Here is a 19,612-nt window from a genome sequence, read left to right on the forward strand (position 1 = left end):
TTGGTGTCTGAATTTTTTTAATTTGCTAATTTTATTTTGAACTTTCGAACCCCAATATGCAAAATGCAGAGAGAAAGAATGAAAGACAAAAGACGTACTGCAAGACATGACTATCTCAGCGGAAACTGAAACGAAGTATGATTAAAAAGGGACATTTGGATTCACCCTAAGATCCATCCTTCACTCCTCCGAAGAAAGCTGAGTCAATTTGCTGTCTGAATTTAGCCAATCACATCTGAACAACCAGATTTCAATTTGTGAATCCGGAAATGACTGACTCAGGACTCAGTGGGGACGGAGGACCTGCTGCAGCAAACGAGCACGGCATCTGTGATCATTTCGATTTGACCAGTGGACTTCACTACAACCCGACAGGTGACGTGCTTTATGTTCTAAAACCAGCCAGCCAACTTCTCTCTGCAACGTTCCAAAACAGTTTCATCTTGTCGTGAATCTTTTCGTCTGAACTGGGCTTTATATTTTCTTTCTTTTTTTTTTGGCGCTGGGCCTCTTAAGATGCCTTCTGCTGACAACCATTTTAAAGCCCCAACCTACATTGTTTTCAGGACAGTGCAGTATTTTTCAAAATGTTGTAAATTCAGTGGTACAGTAAAGGCCCTGACGTTTTTAATCGATCAGCTTCTCACTCTGAGTGATGGCATCCTAAAGAAACACCTTTAAAACTTCTTAAACCTGCGCTCTGGTCAGTTCACATGACAGATTTCTGTATTTGTGTTTCTGTCTGAGCTCTTCTTAACGGTTTGGGGTGGAGGGGACTCAGCTAAAACAGAGGTGATGTCACTTGCTTCCGTGCACAACTCAGAATGCAGCAACATCTGATTCAGAATCTGAGGACAGCTGGTGGGTTGCTACAGTGACTTTCCATCAAATACGATTCCAGATGAATCACACTGTTGCATATTTAGGCATGAATATTTTAGGCTATTTTAAAGGGGAACAAGATTATTCACTTGCTTATACCACTCAAATCCTTATGGCCTTTCTTTGCTTCCGTATATGTGCTACATGTTTGTGTCAGTATCAACACTATGATCTGACCTTTGCCTGATCCTGCTTCTCTTTTGTGTCAGCAGCATTTGCTTCACTGCCCTCATTTCTCTCTGTGATTCTGCTCTTCGCCAGCGTGTGCTCTGCTTCGTAACTAGCAGGGCTCATCTCAGGAGAGCGCAGCGGAGGCTCAAAGGTGCTCTGGTTCTGGATGACAAGGGAATTGCCAATGTGACCTCCAGTGAGCCCATGGGTCAGCTGTGTTAGCTGCAGTCCTGCCTCCAGTGGCCCGACTGGATAATCTCTGAGAACAGGCAGCGTGTGAATGCCGTAACAGAAGCGTCCGTAGAGTGGCGCCGAGCCCGGCCTCTGCTGTGGGTCCAGGCCGGGGCGTGGGTTACGACTCCAGCTGTACGTCCTGGCCCTCGGCGCATTCTGCTGGGTGTACCATCTGTGCCAAGAGATAAATGTCAGAGAGGCACACACTCACACACACACACACATGCACACGCTCCCATAAGCCACCATGGCAAGGATAAACTTATTTTTTTATTTTGGGGAGCAGCTCACATGTTCCTGTTGTTGTGCATGTGCTGTATTCTGTGCATGCTCTGCAGCGCTGTAATGTCAAAAGCTGCGGTGTCTGCTTCCCCTCCCCCCTCGTCATCATAGGATATGATGTTCTCCCTGACATCATCCTCCTCGAAGGGTGAGTGGGAGTCTCGCTTCTGATGGCGCAATGACAGCGAGAGTGCACACACCACTAAAGGGCAAAAAAGAGACACATGACCACCATACTCTTCAGACATTACTGAAGCAACCTGACACAACTGCTCAGCATCTTTCAAAAAGTCACAAACAACATATTTATAGTGCTTCAGAGAACCCAACAAACGTACCCAGCAGAGTGGTGACACAAGCCAGCATGGCGAGCAAGGTGACCAAACTGAATATGAGAGACGGGGAGGCAGAAGGCACGGGGAGACAAACCATGTGTCTCTCCCATCTCCTGTCCCTCTGTCTCCCTCTATCCTCTGTCTGCATGCCCCCTCGCAGACAAGGACAAATGGTCACAGTGACCGTGCCAGTGTTGGTCAGACCTGAGGCACCGTCGCGCAGCACCACCGGCACATAGAGGGTGAGTGAGGATGAGGAGAAGCCAGGGAGGGGCTCCAAGGCTGACTGGAGCACCAGGCTGGCTGTCACACCTGATAACGTGGCAGAGAGAAAAAACACACACACATCAAACACGGTCACTGCACAACACCCTCACACATATTTTGGCTGGTGTCATGTTTTTTTGATTGTGCGTGAAATAGAAAAACAGATCCAATCGGTGCAACCTCCGCTTTCCCTGATGGTTAGGTTGAGGGCAGAGCTGGACTCTGGAGGGATGCTGAAGTGGACTGGGGTGTCCTGCACTCCTTGGTCCCTGTCGATGGCTCGCAGGACCTGAACTACCTGCGTAACAGATCAGAATGCTTCATTTTAATGCTTACCAGGATAAATCCAGGGAAAAAGAGACAGATTTTTGCACAGAATTCTACATATTTGACCTCTTCAGGGATCTAAATATTATTAAAATGAAAGAATCTGCAACATGAAAATCACTCTTTGGTAGAGCTGCTGACATTGGTGACAGGAGGGGTTACAAGTGCTTAAATTTAAGGGGTCATACGGAGAAACAAAGTTGGAATAAATTGCTCTTTTTTGAAGCAAATTAAAGTTCTAATCCTTCTGACTTTAGTCAAATTAATCCCCACTTTGATGATACTTCTTGTCAACATTCTTTCTGCAATATCCATTCAATGTATTTACACTCTATAATTACCCCTCTGTATAGTAGCTTTCTTTGTTAGTGGCGGAGTCCGCCGCACGGAAATCACAGGAAACAATGCAACATGTATTCAAACGCCACTCCTTTTCATGTTATATCAGTCGCACAGTTTACTGTTCACTCTCCTAATGCTGTATCAGAGCTGTATGAAGCAACTGCTAACGCTAAAAGTTTCTACGGTTGTTGCTTCACATTTAACTGGTACAACCCAGGGTGGCTTTTATTGTGAAGCAAAGAATAAGCGCCCTCGCAGTATTTTATTAATATCCATCAAAACATTTAGAAATAAAAATCTATACAATTTGCAGAGTTGAGTTAACAAAGACGCAAGTTTGGTTCCGCTGTACCAATTCCTAATGATGGGATGTTTTAACAACAGAAGACCTAAATTAAAGGAGTTTTATACGATAATCAGAGACTATCTAAGATTCAAAAGCTGACTGCACATTAGTCTCATCATAGAGGTGTGTGTGCTGGCGGGTAGCAGCTAACGGTGCTAACAGCATGAGCAGTGCTAACTATGGCAACAGTGCTGACAGAGCTAACAATGTTAACCGGAAATAATATGGACGGTGGGTGCTACTTTTCCACAGCAACGCCATCCCAACATCAGTGATAACTGTCCTATGAGCACTGCATATAGCACCGACGATTTATCTTTTGCTAAGTCCCGGCCCTCAGATCCAAATTGGCCAATCATAACGCAGCACAGGCCAGCTCCAACAAGGGTACAACAACTACATGTTTGCGCTCCTTTGACTCCAAAGCAATTTTGTTGTAGCATAAACAAGACTTAAAATTAGAGAGGCTCAGACATGGAGCTGCACATTTGAGGGTCTACCTGCGAGAAAGCCAAAGACTTGGTACATTAGGGCTGACCTTCGACTCCAGTTTTGGACATTCGAAGCTTCAGAGCTCAGAACAAATTCGAAGCATTCAATGACGTGGAGGTCAGCGCGGACTAAAAGCGGACGTCCGCAAGCCCTGTGCGTGCAAAGCTCAGATTTTACGACTGCACGGACTCAGCTCCGCACATCAGTGTCACTCAAAAGATTGCTTGGCATGTATTTTTCACATCGCCATGACAGAAACGCGTAAGAATTGCAGCTAATGTAGTGTTTCATGGACATTTTTACAGGAAACTACAACGTGGAAGTGCGCTCGACTATGGAAGCCCGATTGACTGCGGACATTCCTTACGGAGTCTGCTCCGCTTATAGTGCGCCCGAGTCTGTGAGCATCTTAAATTAAAAGATTGCAGCACAATCAACAGATGTGCAACTCAGATGTGGATATTATTATATATATTATTTTATGGATTTCAAGCTAAATGTTGTGCCTGGGTCATGTTTAATTATGATACTCGTTACCTGGAGAGGTTGGAAGGAGATACATGTTTCACTCCTGTACCAAAACCAAAATCAAACCCGGAGAAGTGTAGGGTTTGCTAGCTAGCTACTGAGACTAGCTAGCTGCAATGCTTTACAGGAACCAGTGAAGGGAAACAGGGAAGCTTCACTCATTTTTAACCAGTTGTGTGTCATCGCAGTGTGCGCCAATGAACGGTGTTTGGATCCGACAGAGCTCCTTGTTCTTCTAAAAATGTTATAGTATTTCTTCAGGGCGTGCAGTTAGTTACAATGTTGGCTCCATGCTAGCTCAGACAGCTTCATAGACCATCACAAAGGGGCGGGGCTTAGCCAGGGGTCAATTTGCTAGCCAGTGTGCACAGGGACTTACATGCACTAATATGCATGTGGCTGGGCTGTCTACCACAACAACAAACAGAGAGTGGGCAAAACTTCACATCACATAAGAAATAATTGCTGCTATATTAATGCTCTGAATATGGTCGAGAGCTCCTTTAAATCAAATCAAGAATAAAACAGAAAAGAAATTCTTGCATGAGTCTGAGACGGAACAGATAAAAACAGGAAAGAACGTTTGACATTAAATGTAATATAAGGCAAAAACAAAAGAGGAACAGACCTGACCCGGGGCACTGGAGTCACATACAGACGTTGTATACTGTCTGTCCAACTCCGGCGCATTGTCATTCTGATCCAGTGTCTCTATAGCAACCACAACCCTTGACACAAGATTTGGATTGTCTGAAAGAAAAGGAAACGGACACTAATGTTGAAATGATCACTAAATTTGTATCATTTTTACAGCACACTTTGTATTCCCAACTCCGGGCGGTGCTTTCGGTGAAATATGACTCTGGTAGGCTCTGCTGCTCATAGCGCCTGAGGGCGGAGGGGCTGACATACCCCTCTGTGTGGCGATGACAGTGATATTATGCCACTGCTCCTGCTCGCGGTCCAACTCCATCACTGTGTTGATAAAGCCCGTGTCAGAGGCGATGCGGAACAGAGCCTCGGGGTCTGACTGGGGATCGATGGAGTACCTGAGATACAGAAACAGGCAAGAGTGAGAAAGAGAGGAGGAGGACGGTGAGGAGAGCTCAGACTGAGTGAGTGAGTGAGTGATGGTGAAATAACCACCTGATGTTGGCGCTTTGTCCTGTGTCTGGGTCCACAGCGTGCACCCGGCCAACAGAGCAGACAGGGGGGCAGTTCTCAGACACATCCAGATGGTACCGAGCCTGAGAGAATCGCGGCGGCTCATCAGCATTAAGCACCATGACCCGGACTGTTGCCTGGTCCTTAAAGGGACCTTTCCTTAGGTACCGTGCATCCACTATAGGGTTGGCAACTTCCACAGAGAAAGTGTAGGAGTTACGGGTTTCATAATCCAGCAGCTGTCGGGTTAAGAACAAAGCAGCGTCAATCTGAAGGGTATACTTCACTGAAGGCCTTTCATGTTTGATTCATATGTATATATGTTCTATATTTCATCCCACATACAGTGCTTCATAATTAATTTCATTCATCGCCCTCACTCTTTTCTCACTCTCCATAAAACTCTCCTACAATATTACATTTTTGAGTTATTCCTTTCATCATCGACCTCTTCTTACCTCATCCTCTGCAACCTCTTAATTTAAGATTTTACTGAGCAATAGTTCTTTGAGTGCCCAATGCTTAGAAGTAAAAAGACGAGTCACACTGGCTGCCTTTAACACGGCCTGCTCGCATCAAATGAGCTGCAGTTTCTCACCAGCTGCTTATTAGTTCATTGTTTCTCATTAATTGCTTGTGTAGAGCCTTGGGAATCTGAACCTGTCAGCCACAGAGTGTGTTCGAGTGGAGAACTCAAGTGTTTAAATGGCCAAATAAAATTAATTTCCAACAGTAGACCAAAGAAAATGTGTTAGAATGTCACATATTAGGTGTTTTTCTCATTACGTGGCCAGTTAAGCAAAACCACCCACATGTAGCTTCAGATCCTCAGTTACTATGAAAACTTAACACGCAGACACTCTGTCTTACCTTGTTTAGAACAATCACAGCCTCCTGGTCTCTTCCGGTTATATTGAATACCTCGGCCTCCTCTGCGTCCAGGATTGTAAACTCCAGCTGTGCATTTTCTCCCAGGTCTGGATCAGTGGCAGTGAGGCGGCCCACCTCCACACCTGGCGCCGCCAGCTCCGACACAGAGAATGACCACGCACCTGCAGAGAGGATAACAATGAATACAATGGTTCTGAGCACTGGCGCTGACTGCAGATGAGACTCTGTGTGAAAAAATAACCCGCACACGCTACATGTGCCTGGCTCAATTTTGTGTCAACTAACATAATGCATGTGGCTATTATGGCTTTCACTCACATATTTCACGTCTAGTTTAAAGGATTGGTTCACATTAACACAAGTCTATCTTAATCCATTACACACGCCCCTGTAAACGTACATTGGAAGAGTTATTTGTCGCTTTAATCATTCCACCTGCCCATACTGGCTGTAAAGAGATCCTTGCTAACGCAATACCAGTGAAAGAGACGGGGGACTAAATCCACAGCCGTCAGGTTGTGTAAAATGCGTTCTTACTTTCAGCTGAGGCTCATATCATCCTCCAAAGTTACACTATATTTAGTGTGGAATTCCCTCTTGGGAATGTCCTGTGGGAATGTACATTTTGAAGATACCCACTTGATATGACTCAGACTGCTGAAACCTTATTAGATTTGGCTGAACCTTAAAATGCATTTTTGCACTGAATATCTCTTTGAGGCGAGTAAGAGGAGGAGGAGGAGATACAGGCATGTTTGAGGACAGACAAAATATAAAACAAGCCTTTAAAGGTATAGACTCATACAAGACTCTGACTTCTGCTTGTATTTTCATCTTGTTTTGCTTTGTTCAGGATGTTCTAATGGGCTATTTAAAAATATAGTGACCAGGTAACAGACTATAAAGTGGCAAACATCCAAGAGGAGGCTAAGATAATCTTGGACCCAAAGCTGAAAAAAATAAAATTAGAAAAAAAAAATGCAAATATAATGAGGGGAAACACAAATTAGACAAAGCAGGGGTTGGCTTTAACTTTTACTTTCGCTGCCAATACAGAGCAGGTACAGCTGCGGCATGACCCGCCCACCATCAACACCACTCATTTCACTATCAGGCCCCTACGCTCCTTAGTCTGCAGGCAGAAGCCCTGAAGAAAATGCTAAGTTCACGTTTGACTAACTACAGTAAGAGGTGGTTAAGGTTAGGGTTAGGGCTACATCTCCTTACTGACAAGATGAATCATGTCTGCACGTATCATGACTAAACAAATGAATAAAGTTGATTATTGCCACATTTGGTCTCAATTAGTCTCACTTTACAACTAAATTGTGCGCTACGAATGATTTGAACCCATGTACAAATACAGAGCCCTTATTTGTAATTATTTTGGCCACATACTGTACGTTAGATGTTTTCTCTTTAAATCCAAATCCAAATCCAATTTATTTATAAAGCACATTTAAAAACAACCTAGGTTGACCAAAGTGCTGTACAATAAAGGTAAAATCACAGAATAACAAAGTGCAGAGATCAAAATATGTAGCAATACAACAGAGTGCCGAAGTCACGCCCCTTCCGAAAAAATATGAATGGCAGTGAATGGGGAGAGCAATATTATCTTTTGTTCCCGTTTGAGTTGCGACATGAAATCCAAATATGTTGTTAATGAATTTAAACGTAAATTTTAAGCTCAAGGAAGTCATACTTTGTGGTAAAACTGTTGAGATATAAGCTTTTTAATTAGAAAGACTCGAGAGTACACAGGAGGAGGTCGCGTATGTGACGTCATAGCTTTCGCTGGCTTCCTGCAGCTTGGCCTCCCCGCTGAAATTCCACTGTTTTATGATTAATCGATTTATGATTGAAGATGTCTGTGTGTTTTGTGCCAGGCTGCAGTCACTCCAAGCTGCAGGAAGCGAGCGAAGTCTATGACGTCACATACGCGACCGCCTCCTGTGTAGTTTTTCTAATTACGTTTTTTTCAAAAGCTTATATCTCATCAGTTTTACCACAAAGTATGACTTTCTTGACCTTAAAATTTATGTTTTAAATTCATTAATGACATATTTGGATTTCATGTCGCAACTCAAACGGGAACAAAAGATAATATTTCTCTCCTCATTCACTACCATTCATATTTTTTCCGATCTAAGGTCCCATGAGCTTCACCGGAAGGGGCGTGACTCTATCCCGGCACTCTATCCCATGTACACAAGTCCAAAAGTAAAGGAGCAAATTGGAGAGTGGAAATACAAAGGACTAAAAATGGGGGATAAGAGTTTAAGAGCGCTCAAAAGCTCTGGAGTAAAAGTGGGTCTTAAGTCTAGCCTTAAAAGTGTCCACAGATGGGGAATCCTTAATGGAGAGAGGTAGGCTGTTCCAAAGTTTGGGTGCAGCCACAGCGAATGCACGATCCCCTTTGCTCTTTAGCCTCGATCGAGGCACAGCCAGAAGCTGCTGGTTTGAAGACCTGAGTGCTCTGGAATTTAACTTTATTCTGAGCTGAAAGGAATACTCTATAAATATTTTATTATAAACTGAGTATCTGTGGGTTGAAGCGATAAGCCCGGTTTCCATCCATATGTAGCACAAATTTAAACGGAATTTTTAGAAAATAGACAAAGAAAATGTGAATTTATGCACTTTGGGAGTCGGCTCACAGCAATACGCAGTAGGGGGCGCTAATCTTCCAGTACAGAAAAAGGGGGTGCAACGAGATGGGAAGGAAACAATGGATGTATAATAACGGAGAGCACACTGGACCACAGAAACAGAGAGTTTTTAACATCTAATATGACAGCTATATGCTCGTGGAGGAGTCCTGCTAACAGTCCTGTGTGCGGACATGAGCTGTTAAAAGCCACCCAGAGATGAGGAAGCGAGCTTGCAGTGGCCTATGCAACGACAGTACATCATTACTGTAAGTCATCATTTATTCACTGCATCTGTTTCCATTGCACTTAGACACATTTATCTTTAATCGGTACATTTACATTCTACTACCACAAGTGCAAAAACGCCTATACACCTATAGATTTCTAATGGTTTCGGGATAGTGATGCCAGACTGATCCAGACTAACACGCCTCGCAATACTGGAGGGATTGCCATGAAATTTTATTCCAACATTCAGAGGATGAAGCCTGTTGACTTTGGTGATCCTCTTACTTTTCATCTAGCGCCACCATCTGGTCAAAAATTTAATCTGTCCAATACTTTTAAAACCAACGACATCAGCCTCTGCTGTTCTTTGTGTTTTGTGCTAATTAGCAAATACTGAACACTGAACACAGTTAACATTATAAATGCTAAACATAAAAATGTTAGCATTATCACAGTGAGCAAGTTAGCATACTGACACTAACACTTTTTTTTATTTAACCTCAATGTAACCAGGAAGTCCCATTGAGATTGAAAATCTCTTTTACAAGAGACCCTGGTCGAGGTAGCAGCAATCAAAACACATTTAAAATACAACAAATACAACATATAATACAAAAATCCACAATAAAACAACAACTATTCAAACACAGTGGCCTCTCAAGAAAACAAGCACATGTCTCTGTCACCGCATTCTTTATGATGCCCTTAAATTCATTCATTCATTAAATGTAGCTCAGCTGTGCTTACCCTTAGCACAGTCTGGCTGAGCTGCACCAAACTAGGCGCTGAAGATATTTTCTTCCTTTTGTGCCGAAACAATTAGTTGATCAGTTGACAAGACAACTGACAGAAAATTAATCCATAACTATTTGATATCTGGTTAATTGTTAACTCCTCCAATGTGAAGATTGGCTACTTCTCTGTGTTTTATCTCATTGTCAATAGAATATCTTTGGTTTTTGAGCTGCTGCTTTCGAAGACTAGATAAATGTTAAATGTAGCCCTGCCTCATTTGAGTAATCATGGGATAAAAATAGGTGTCACCTCTATTAATACCATAACTGTGACAGACATACAGTGCATAGAAGTGTAATGCTTTAAATTAAATATCTGTCCTCTTCTGTTTATAATGAATCATGAGTTGTATTTATTAAACTGGAAATTTCAGCTTAGCTGAGTGAATCCGTTAGCGTCATAGTTTAGATTGCATTACAGTCTGTCCACTTAACAAGCATGAAAAGGCAGCCAGTGATCTGTGGCAGTTCATGCCTATACATCACTTGTGATGCTGCACAGTGGCAGAGAAAAGCTTTCCTTTTAATCAGAGCGGCACTACCTTGCTGATTGTTAATCATTCAAATCCACCACACTATGAAGAGTGTTTAAAAAGTCACACCCCTCGCATTCAAAGAGCATACTAAATGAGCCGTTTGCTTTAATTATTAATTGGCATTATTGTCAAACAGAAAATAATAGAGTGGAGGTGGTGGGGGAGGAAGGGAGGATAAAGTCAGATATCAGTAAATAAATAACACTGCTGGCATTTGGAAAATATTAAATTGCCTCTATAAAGCGCTGTATTGCAGAACAATATATCAACACAAGGAGAGGGGACTTTAAACATTAAGACGAACGGCAATAAGCGGAGACTGTCAGGAAGAAGAAGTAGGCGAGAGGTAGAATGTAGAGAAAAACAGTATATGTCTCAAAGCGTTAGACGCATTCTGCAGTGATTTTACTGTCTATTGAAGCAGAAAGCACTGAACTTTAAGATGAAATATTAATAGCATGGAACAGGGAAAAGCTTGGATAAGAAAAAGCGGACATGATCTTTCACTCTTCTACGTCAAGGCACAGTCCATTTTGAACCTCAGGGACCCAACGGGAGTGTTTATATGAATGTTAATGTCAGTCATCTCTGGCAGAGGTTATGTTACTCAGGCTGATGGTAAAAACAGTCATTATGAAAAGTGCATAGAATAAAAGACGGATACTGGACTGACAAGCTGTTTAACTACTTTAGAGCTTATCTTGAATCTGTCAAGACAACGAGGACCCAAAGGAGGCAAAAAATATCAGACTCCTGTCACAAATGCCATTACAAGATGTTTCATCATTTTAATCTTTACTCGCGCACACACACATATTCCACAGCTGCAGAGATTGAACGCAGCCGACAGTTGTGATCTGATAACAGCAGCGCTTACTCCTTCTGAAGTGAGGGGGGTTGTCGTTGACATCGCTCAGCTTCACAGTGATGGTGGTAGTCCCTGATAATCCGCCCAGATGCCCGCCCATGTCTTTGGCCTGGAGGACGACCAGATATTCATCCCGTGTCTCTCTGTCCATGTCAGGTACAGCTGTCCGCAGGACGCCTGGTGGACAGGAGAGCCAGGACATGCAGCAAAAAAATCACAGCGGCAACAGATTTCACAGCGACACAACGTCTCTGGAAATCACCATCAAAGCGAGTCAGATGCATACATGTTTGAATTAGGACATTGAAAAACATATGACTCCGGGCCACTTCTGCTTCTGAGCACATTGTGTAAAATGTGAGTTCAAATGTTCTTATTCAAACTGGACATATGGTCGCAAAGATACAACATATGATATCTGAGCGGGCCGCCGGGATTTACTGTATAAAGAGTAATCATCAGCTGGAGAGGCATTTAATGGTAAACAGCTTTGAGAGGATGTGTGGTACATATGACCAGACCTGTCTGAGGATCCACAGAGAAATAGTCCTGGCCCTGAGTGATGGCATACACCAGCCGGGCGCTGTTTCCATATGTTGGATCATCGGCATCTCTGGCTGTGACTGTGATTATGGACGTGCCTGTGAAAGAGACGAGGCGACAAAGGCGACAGGTCAAAGTGCTGTTTAAAGTAGTTAAAGCTGGTGGCTGGATCGTAAGCTTAAAAATGATACTCCACCCAAAATCTATCTTGTGAATATCAAGTACTTACATCTGCAGGATTAAAAGGATAATCCACTTCCTCTGCTGTCTATCTGTGCGGCGCAGTATGTTAAAACATTCATCTTTTAGATAAAATATGATTAAAGGCCGCGTTTTCATGTTGAACAATTGCCCTCCTTGAATCTCTGGAGCCGTGCCAGACGCTGTGTGTTTAGCTCCATGTTGGCAGAAGTAGGATTGTTTGTAAGATACTGAAAACGTTTGGACAGCGGGGGAGTCAATAATGCTGCAAGAGTAGGCTGAGAGATGCAACAATTAGGAGTTCAATTGATCTGCTGATTGACAGAAGATTAATCTGCACCTGTTTTGAACCAATTAAGTGTTTAAGCCCTTTTTCAAACAAAGCTGTGACGCTTTTCTTTGTCATACAGAATAGTTTTAAAAAAAAAAAAAAAAAAAAAGCAATCTGTATACATCTTCCTGGACTCCTCGACGTTGTGATGGGCATTTGTCATAATTTTCTAACACTGTACAAACAAAACAATCATTTTTACCATTACAGATTATTCAATAGATATAATCATTTCTTGCAGTCTTTTGTAGGTTGAGACATTTCTATGGATTTTTGTCAAATTACTTTAGTCATTATTTAGCTGGTCCATTACTTCAGTCTCGACTGAAATATCTCAACAACTACTGGATAGATTGCCTCTAAATTTTGTACAGATATTCATGGTGCCCAGATGATGAGTCCAAATGACTTTGGTGATCCCTGACCTTTCCTCTTGTGCCACTATTAGGGTTTCAATAAAATATTTTGACAACTATGAGCTGGATTATCATGAAATATGGTACGAATCATTACAACCTAAGAGATCCTCTGATTTTTCATCTAGCACCATCAGGTCAAAGTTCGTTCAATACTTTGGTTCATGACCATGTGTTTAGTGCTAATTAGCAAATGTTAGAATGCTGACACGTTAAAGTAAGATAGTGAACATGGAAAATATTACACCTGCGAAACAACAGTATTTTAGTATTGTTACTGTGAGCATGTTATGTTGACATTAACACTGAGCTCAATGCACAACAGCCTCACAGAGTTGCTAGCATGGCTGTTGACTCTGTCCATGTCTGAAATCGCTCCCTATTTTCTATGTTGTTGTTGCACTATATTCACCATCCGCCATTTTGTCTAAGGCAAACACCCTCAAAAATTCGACACTGAACAAGAAAAGTTGTGTCTGTTTGGTGACTTTCTGCTAGCCAAATGATGAGTGCGATATCACAGTCATAAAAATGAAAAATATTCAACTGTACAAAAATAATGTACGCAGTTACCATGACATCACCCATCGGTCTGCAGACTCCATTTTAAAGCCTCAAGTTAACCCCCGGGAACAGTGCAAGGCTCTACAGCCAATCTGACAGTGGCCAAACTGGGGAATTACAACTTTCAAGTTCGTCATGTGATGCTACTGTGCCCTGAAAGACTTATTAGCATCACAGCACCTGCAAAATAACTCATTTCATCCATCTGGTCCGATTTTAAGATTTTTAAAAAATTTAAAAAAAGAGAAAGGAATACGCTATTAAATAATTTCATCCGAATTCAAGGTAGCTGAGGGCTAAACTGGAAGTTAGCCACTTGGTTGACAGAAGACTCTGGTGCACCTATGGGCCTAACAATATAGAAGTTCTGGGTAATTTTATACCCCAAAATTTGAACTTTTTGGGCTTCATGCACCACTGAACAACTTTCATAGCCTCCTGTATCCAGTTCTGTTTATACATCCATCATGCTCGAGTTGGGCCGTCACCATTTTGGACTTTTGGAGCCAGAAGTGACCACATTTGAACAAGAGGATGTAGCTGTGGAGGAGGAAGGGTGGATCTGACTCTCAGACGATGGTGACACCATACAGAAAGTTTGCCACATTCTTAAATATGTGCAGCTTTTAGCCTTAAAATTTAAAGGGTGAGGTTTACAAAAATTCACTCCCTACAGTTATGGTGAACGGGGAAATTAGCAATAGAGACCAAAACTGTTTTTGTACCAGGCTGCAAACATGTTCTTTTCAGATGTTAAGTTGGGCATTTTAACATGGTAGTCTTTAAGAACTGACTCACTTTTGGAGCCAGTCTCAAATGGCCCTTCAAGGTACTGCAGTTTTTGGCACTCTGACGTTGGCTTTATTTTTCAGCCCTGAAAGTTGTTGCTTGATCTCAGTCTACTTCTCCGTATAAACTTCTGAGTGTTGCACACAGCCTTTGTCTTGTTTTGCTGAGAAAACTCATCACCATTGGAATCCATGGCAAGATGAATAAATTCAAGCTGAGAGCAGCTGCTGCTCCACATGAAGACTTTTACAGCCACACTTGAAGAGATTTTGGGTGGAGCGTCACTTCAGTGTTGTTTTAGCACTGTACCTATGTTGGCCATCTCTGGCACCATGGCAACATAGGGTTCATCAAGGAAAACAGGCGGGTTGTCATTGATGTCCTGAACTCTGATGATGAACTCAGACGAGGGCTCCAGGGCTCGGCCGGTCTGACGATCTGTAGCTGTTGCGATGAGGCGGTACTGGTCTTTCTCCTCGCGGTCTAAAGACTTGGTGACATGTATGTTTCCTGTGTTGCCGTCAATAACGAACACAGAGCCCACCCCCTCCCCCTCCAACATATACTTAGTGCGTCCGTCTCCTTTGTCCATATCTGTGTGCAGCTGGAAAATAAAACCATACAGAGTAAATTACTGTTCCACCTGGAGGCAACACTGCTTTCACACATGGTGCACTGATGATGCAGGTATTGCCCATTAACGCTCATCTATCTGTCTGGCAAGTACTGCAAACAGGACTGTGTGAAATGGGTGATTTATGTTAAGACGGGATGTGCTCAGTGAATCTGAAATGAATGGCACCAGGTGTGGAAGATACATATGGGACCAGAATGAGTGCTGATGCGCTCAGCTAATTAACTCACTGGACCAAAGATGCCATTGGGGGTTTGTTGAGGGCAGAGCCGCATCGATGTGGACCGTGGCCCTGCGAATGTCCTACATGTATGTACACAGATGTATTCTGCAGTATCCATCTGTAAATCTTTCTGTCACTTCTATCCATCTGTCCCCTCCTTCCCCTTCTTGTAAATCCATCTGCCTGACTTCCCTGTACCTTTTAAGCTACCTCTTTTTCCAGTCCTTGTGTCTCTCTCTTTTCATCAAGTTACCTCGGCTACATAGAATGCCCATCTGCTCACATTTCTCATTCCCCCCTCCCTCTCTCTTCCCCTCTCTGTCGGACTGTTTTGCTCCCTGGTGCAGAGTACTCGTTCGGTATTTCATGGCAGAGAGGATATTAGTGTGAGCTAGATAGGTAAAAGGCCAAACACACAGAAATAGAAAGCTAAAGAGATTACTCAGCCTTCATCACACTGAGCTTTCTGACCAGGAACCTTCACATCTCTCTACCCTTAAGGCGCATCTGCACATGTTCATAATCCACAAGGCTTACTCACAACCTCTGCTGCAGACCTCAGATACTCATGAGAACTAAAAGCCTCAAATTTTAAAATTCAGCCACAGCCATGACTGTTTACAAATTTCCCCAGCAATTTATAATCATTTTTGCAGGGCATTAATTTTGTTACACGAAAATGTGTTTGTGAAAAAGAGGATTTTAATTGCTTGCCTAATGCAGTGCAGAATTAGTCAAATGATTTGTGTGTTTAAGACAGATGCCCACATCAAAGTATTTGTATATTCCAGCATAATGCATGTCAACATATGTTCACACAAGTGCAGCTCACACAGACTGCACGGCTAGCACGCAGGAGAAAATATAAGATTAGAGTACATTCTGTGTGTGTGGTGTGTGTCTTGGAGGATAAAGTTAGGGATTATAGAAACTCGTGATAGCATACCCTACAAATTGCTAGATAAGGGACTCAGGGTTTCTTATTCATCCCTACACCCACATCCCTCTCCCTCCTTTCTTCCTTAAAGCTAGCTTCGATTTTGATCCCACACTTCACCACGAGAGACATCTTTGTCAGAGTCTGTGCCTATCGCGCTCCCCTGTTCTTTGCCCCCCTCCCTCCCCTCCTCTCTCCATCCTCCCTCTCTATCTAGCCCTCCTCTCCTCACTGTCTAATTGCTGGCTCAGTCCTGCTGTGCTTCAGTCAGCATGAAAAAACACTCTCACTGTGGGGAAGAAATTTATCCGCCCCGTACAAACAAAGCTGGAAAAAGAGGAAATTGTCTCTTCCAATTGCTTTGTCACTTTTTCTCCTACTCTGTAATCTGAATTTTTCCCCCCTCCTCTCACTCATGCAGTACATCCACCTCCGGGTTTAAATCTGCCTCACGCTGCTTCCTTTGGCAGCCAAATTCTTCCTCCGTTGCACGGGTTGAGGCACCTGTGATCTCAACAGTTGATAAGTCACCTCAAACCACACACTGGTGATGGGTTTGAAATGATCGCCTCTCTATTTTTGGCAAACAAACTGAGCTGCCTGTGAGAGAAACGCTTCCAGCCCCCCTCGCAATGCGGTGATGCTTTATTACATGAATATCAACATCAAGACTGCTTGCAGAGGAATGAGCAGTCTCGTATGTCTACTGATTGCTTTAACACCCTTCCCTGACTATATCAATAACAACCAGAGAGGAAGATTAAACATTTATGAGGTGTATACTGCACTGGTAAGAATCCAATCTAGACTGTCACTATAAAGTATACTGCTAGCTACAAAGTGGCTGGCAGCATTCCCTGTTAGCGTTACAGCTGATATAATCCTACCCTGAGTATACTGTAGCTGCCAGCAGCTGCATTAGTGTGAAGCGCCTGACTGTGAAATGCTACAAGTAAACCCCAGGGATCTGAATGGTTCAGGTGTGCTGTGGATTAAATCATCTCAGACACTTTACGTGTTGCGACACCGACAGCAGTTGAAGGTTGCTGGTGTGGCGACTGTAAAACTCAAGTTCTGACACGACGAGTGGAGGGACGGCTGCACAGCAGTTATGTGGAGTTATATTTGTGCGACATGATGAGACATTTTATGAGCTTTTTCAAGTATGTACTTTATATTTTGTAAAGAAATTATGATCAGGAAATAAGAAACTAAAGAAAATAAATCCTGGTCGTCAATAAATGTCTTGGCACGCAACAGTTAAATTATCTTATTTGCCTTTTCTCACTGTCCCTGACCTATAGACACTTATTTAAAGTGCTTGTCTTGCTCTGAACAGTCAATGAAGATGAAAGTAAACGCAAATTCGAGGAAGCGTCGGCGTGAGTTGAAAATGTTTCAACTAGTGTAAAAAAGATTGTGCTCCTGTCCTGGGGCTTTGTGAATCTACTTTATGAACATACAGAGACAACAGGAAAAAGGAGAGAAACTGGAGGCAAATCAGCAGAGTTTCTGCTGAGTTCAGTCGGAAGCTGACCTTAACAAAAACACACAGACACACTCCCACACAGCAGCTAGCTTACGGCTAATGTCTGTGCAGTTGGTACATGGGCCGTTTGGGGTGAATTAACACAAACGATTGAGCGGTCAAATTCATGAGAAAAACACGAGCTGAAAATTTGCTCTCTTTCCTTACAGCAAGCCACAGTCCAAGCTCATCAGAAAACTAAAGTCGGTCATTTCTTAATATCTGTTAGCAGTATTAGCCGTTATTAGAGGAATAAGGAAGCAGGCACACATAATTAGTTCATAGTTTTGATTACAAGCAAATTTCTGTCTCATTGATTTTAGCGTGAAACCGCCACACCAAATTCCATTCTCAAATGTGACACTTCAAAAATTATTTAAATATTCATCAGTTAGGCTATTTTTCCAAATATTCATCAGTTACTCTTTGAATCCACATAAACCCCTCTTCTTCACATCAGCATAAATTAAATCCACTGCACAGCACTTATTTAAAAAGAAAAAGTGCCACTTTTCAAGCTGGTTCACCCGTTACTCCACTTCTTTACTTCTTCCAAAACAAATGCCAGGAGTTGAGTTTTCATTACAACAAAATTGTGACTGGTGTTTACCGCATGCCAAATTAATCAGAGCACAAGAGGCCAAATTGCCTCTTAAGTTACCATATGACAAGTAATGTAGCATTTGAGTCCGGCACAGTGCTCACTGAATAAAAATGCACCACCGGGGCGACATTATCATCATTTCCAGCAAACTTCATGCAGAATAATGAGAGCACAACAGCATCACCGATATGTTTAACTGAATATCCTCTGGTCCAGCTACAAACACGAAAACACAGAATCCATCAGCACATGAGCATGTCGTTCACTCATGAGCCTGTTTGTAACCAGTACCGACAACGTTATCTGTGATTCACCTTCAACTGACTTGTCTGTTTAAATAACAGACACTCAACTGTCCTGCTGTTATTACTGACAAAAATATGTGGTCAAATGCATCTCAGACCAACATAGCAAGTGATGTGAGTGATCGGATCACAATTTGTCTTGGTGGTTATTTAGACGTGTAAAATCAGGTCTAAACAGGCTCAAAAGGACCCATTAAGTATGTTTATGTTTCAAGCTGTCTATTTAGTATAGGTATGATATCATAAATTCACAGCGATCCCGACAGCTCGTTTAAAGACACAGTGTCTGAATACAGACTGTGTGCATTAGTAGATGGAACACTGTGATACTTTCACAGTATTTCTTCACCTACACCTACTTTATTTCTAAACAGATATGGAAACCTGACTTTTCCCAATACAGGACCTTTAAAGGAACTTCATTAATAACTGCACTGCCTTGGCGGTGACAGCTGTGGCTCAGGGGGTAAAAGAAGGTTGTCTATCAAGTGTAAGGTCAGTGGTTTGATTCCTGGTCCTTGCAGTCTACCTGTTGAAGTGTCCTTGGGCAAGATACTGAACCCCAAACTGATTGCGTGGGAATATTTATCACATGAGCAGGTGGCACTTTGTGTGGTAGCCTTGGCCAGCAGTGCGTGAATGGGTGTTTGTGCTGTAAAGCCCTTTGAGAAGTCAAACTGCGCTGTGTAGAGGAAGTTAATTTACCACCTGCGTAGCTGTCAACTAACTTAGTTTGCCATTGCATGTATGGTGGAGGTTAGCTAACAACCTACCAATACAGATGGGCTGCAAGCTAACAGACTAACTCAAGAACAGACTAACACACCAACAAATGGAATTTAATAACAAGGTACGTATCTAAACTGTATCAACTATAAACTGCTAACTCCACTAGCAACACAGTCATTCTGAAATGACCTACTCCCATATTAAGATTGTCTGTAACTGTTGCACACTGTAACACGTTTTCCCCACAGACCACCATCACAAAACATACATCTGTAAAGCTGTTGACTGGACTCGTGAAACTGCAAAGTCAAAACTTCTATAGACCAGACCAGCACATACGAAACATCAAGGCTGTGCCATAATATATCTTTTGGGGGATTTGGATTATAATTTTGACCAGTTTGTATTCATGTAGTTCTTGTTAAACATGTGTACTAATTACTGTGTGACCTGGCCTAAACATGAGC

The 19,612-nt window shown here is 42.6% G+C and overlaps 1 protein-coding gene across 4 annotated transcripts in view; it reads right to left on the minus strand.

Annotated features, from left to right (window-relative positions):
- LOC125896394 (cadherin-24) overlaps positions 1–19,612 on the minus strand; it is an 80,527-nt gene that overhangs the window by 3,201 nt on the left and 57,714 nt on the right. For all 4 annotated transcript variants that reach the window (XM_049588925.1, XM_049588927.1, XM_049588928.1 and 1 more), the window contains 11 exons: positions 14,495–14,789; positions 11,863–11,982; positions 11,351–11,518; positions 6,241–6,422; positions 5,353–5,609; positions 5,119–5,255; positions 4,835–4,956; positions 2,352–2,469; positions 1,908–2,216; positions 1,579–1,771; positions 1,060–1,459 (listed from right to left, as the gene is read on the minus strand). In XM_049588925.1, the coding sequence (XP_049444882.1) occupies positions 1,060–1,459; positions 1,579–1,771; positions 1,908–2,216; positions 2,352–2,469; positions 4,835–4,956; positions 5,119–5,255; positions 5,353–5,609; positions 6,241–6,422; positions 11,351–11,518; positions 11,863–11,982; positions 14,495–14,789 (2,301 nt within the window). The remainder of the gene's footprint in view (positions 1–1,059; positions 1,460–1,578; positions 1,772–1,907; positions 2,217–2,351; positions 2,470–4,834; positions 4,957–5,118; positions 5,256–5,352; positions 5,610–6,240; positions 6,423–11,350; positions 11,519–11,862; positions 11,983–14,494; positions 14,790–19,612) is intronic.

Source organism: Epinephelus fuscoguttatus, linkage group LG10 (genome assembly GCF_011397635.1).
Source record: "Epinephelus fuscoguttatus linkage group LG10, E.fuscoguttatus.final_Chr_v1".
Classification (NCBI taxonomy): Eukaryota; Metazoa; Chordata; class Actinopteri; order Perciformes; family Serranidae; genus Epinephelus; species Epinephelus fuscoguttatus.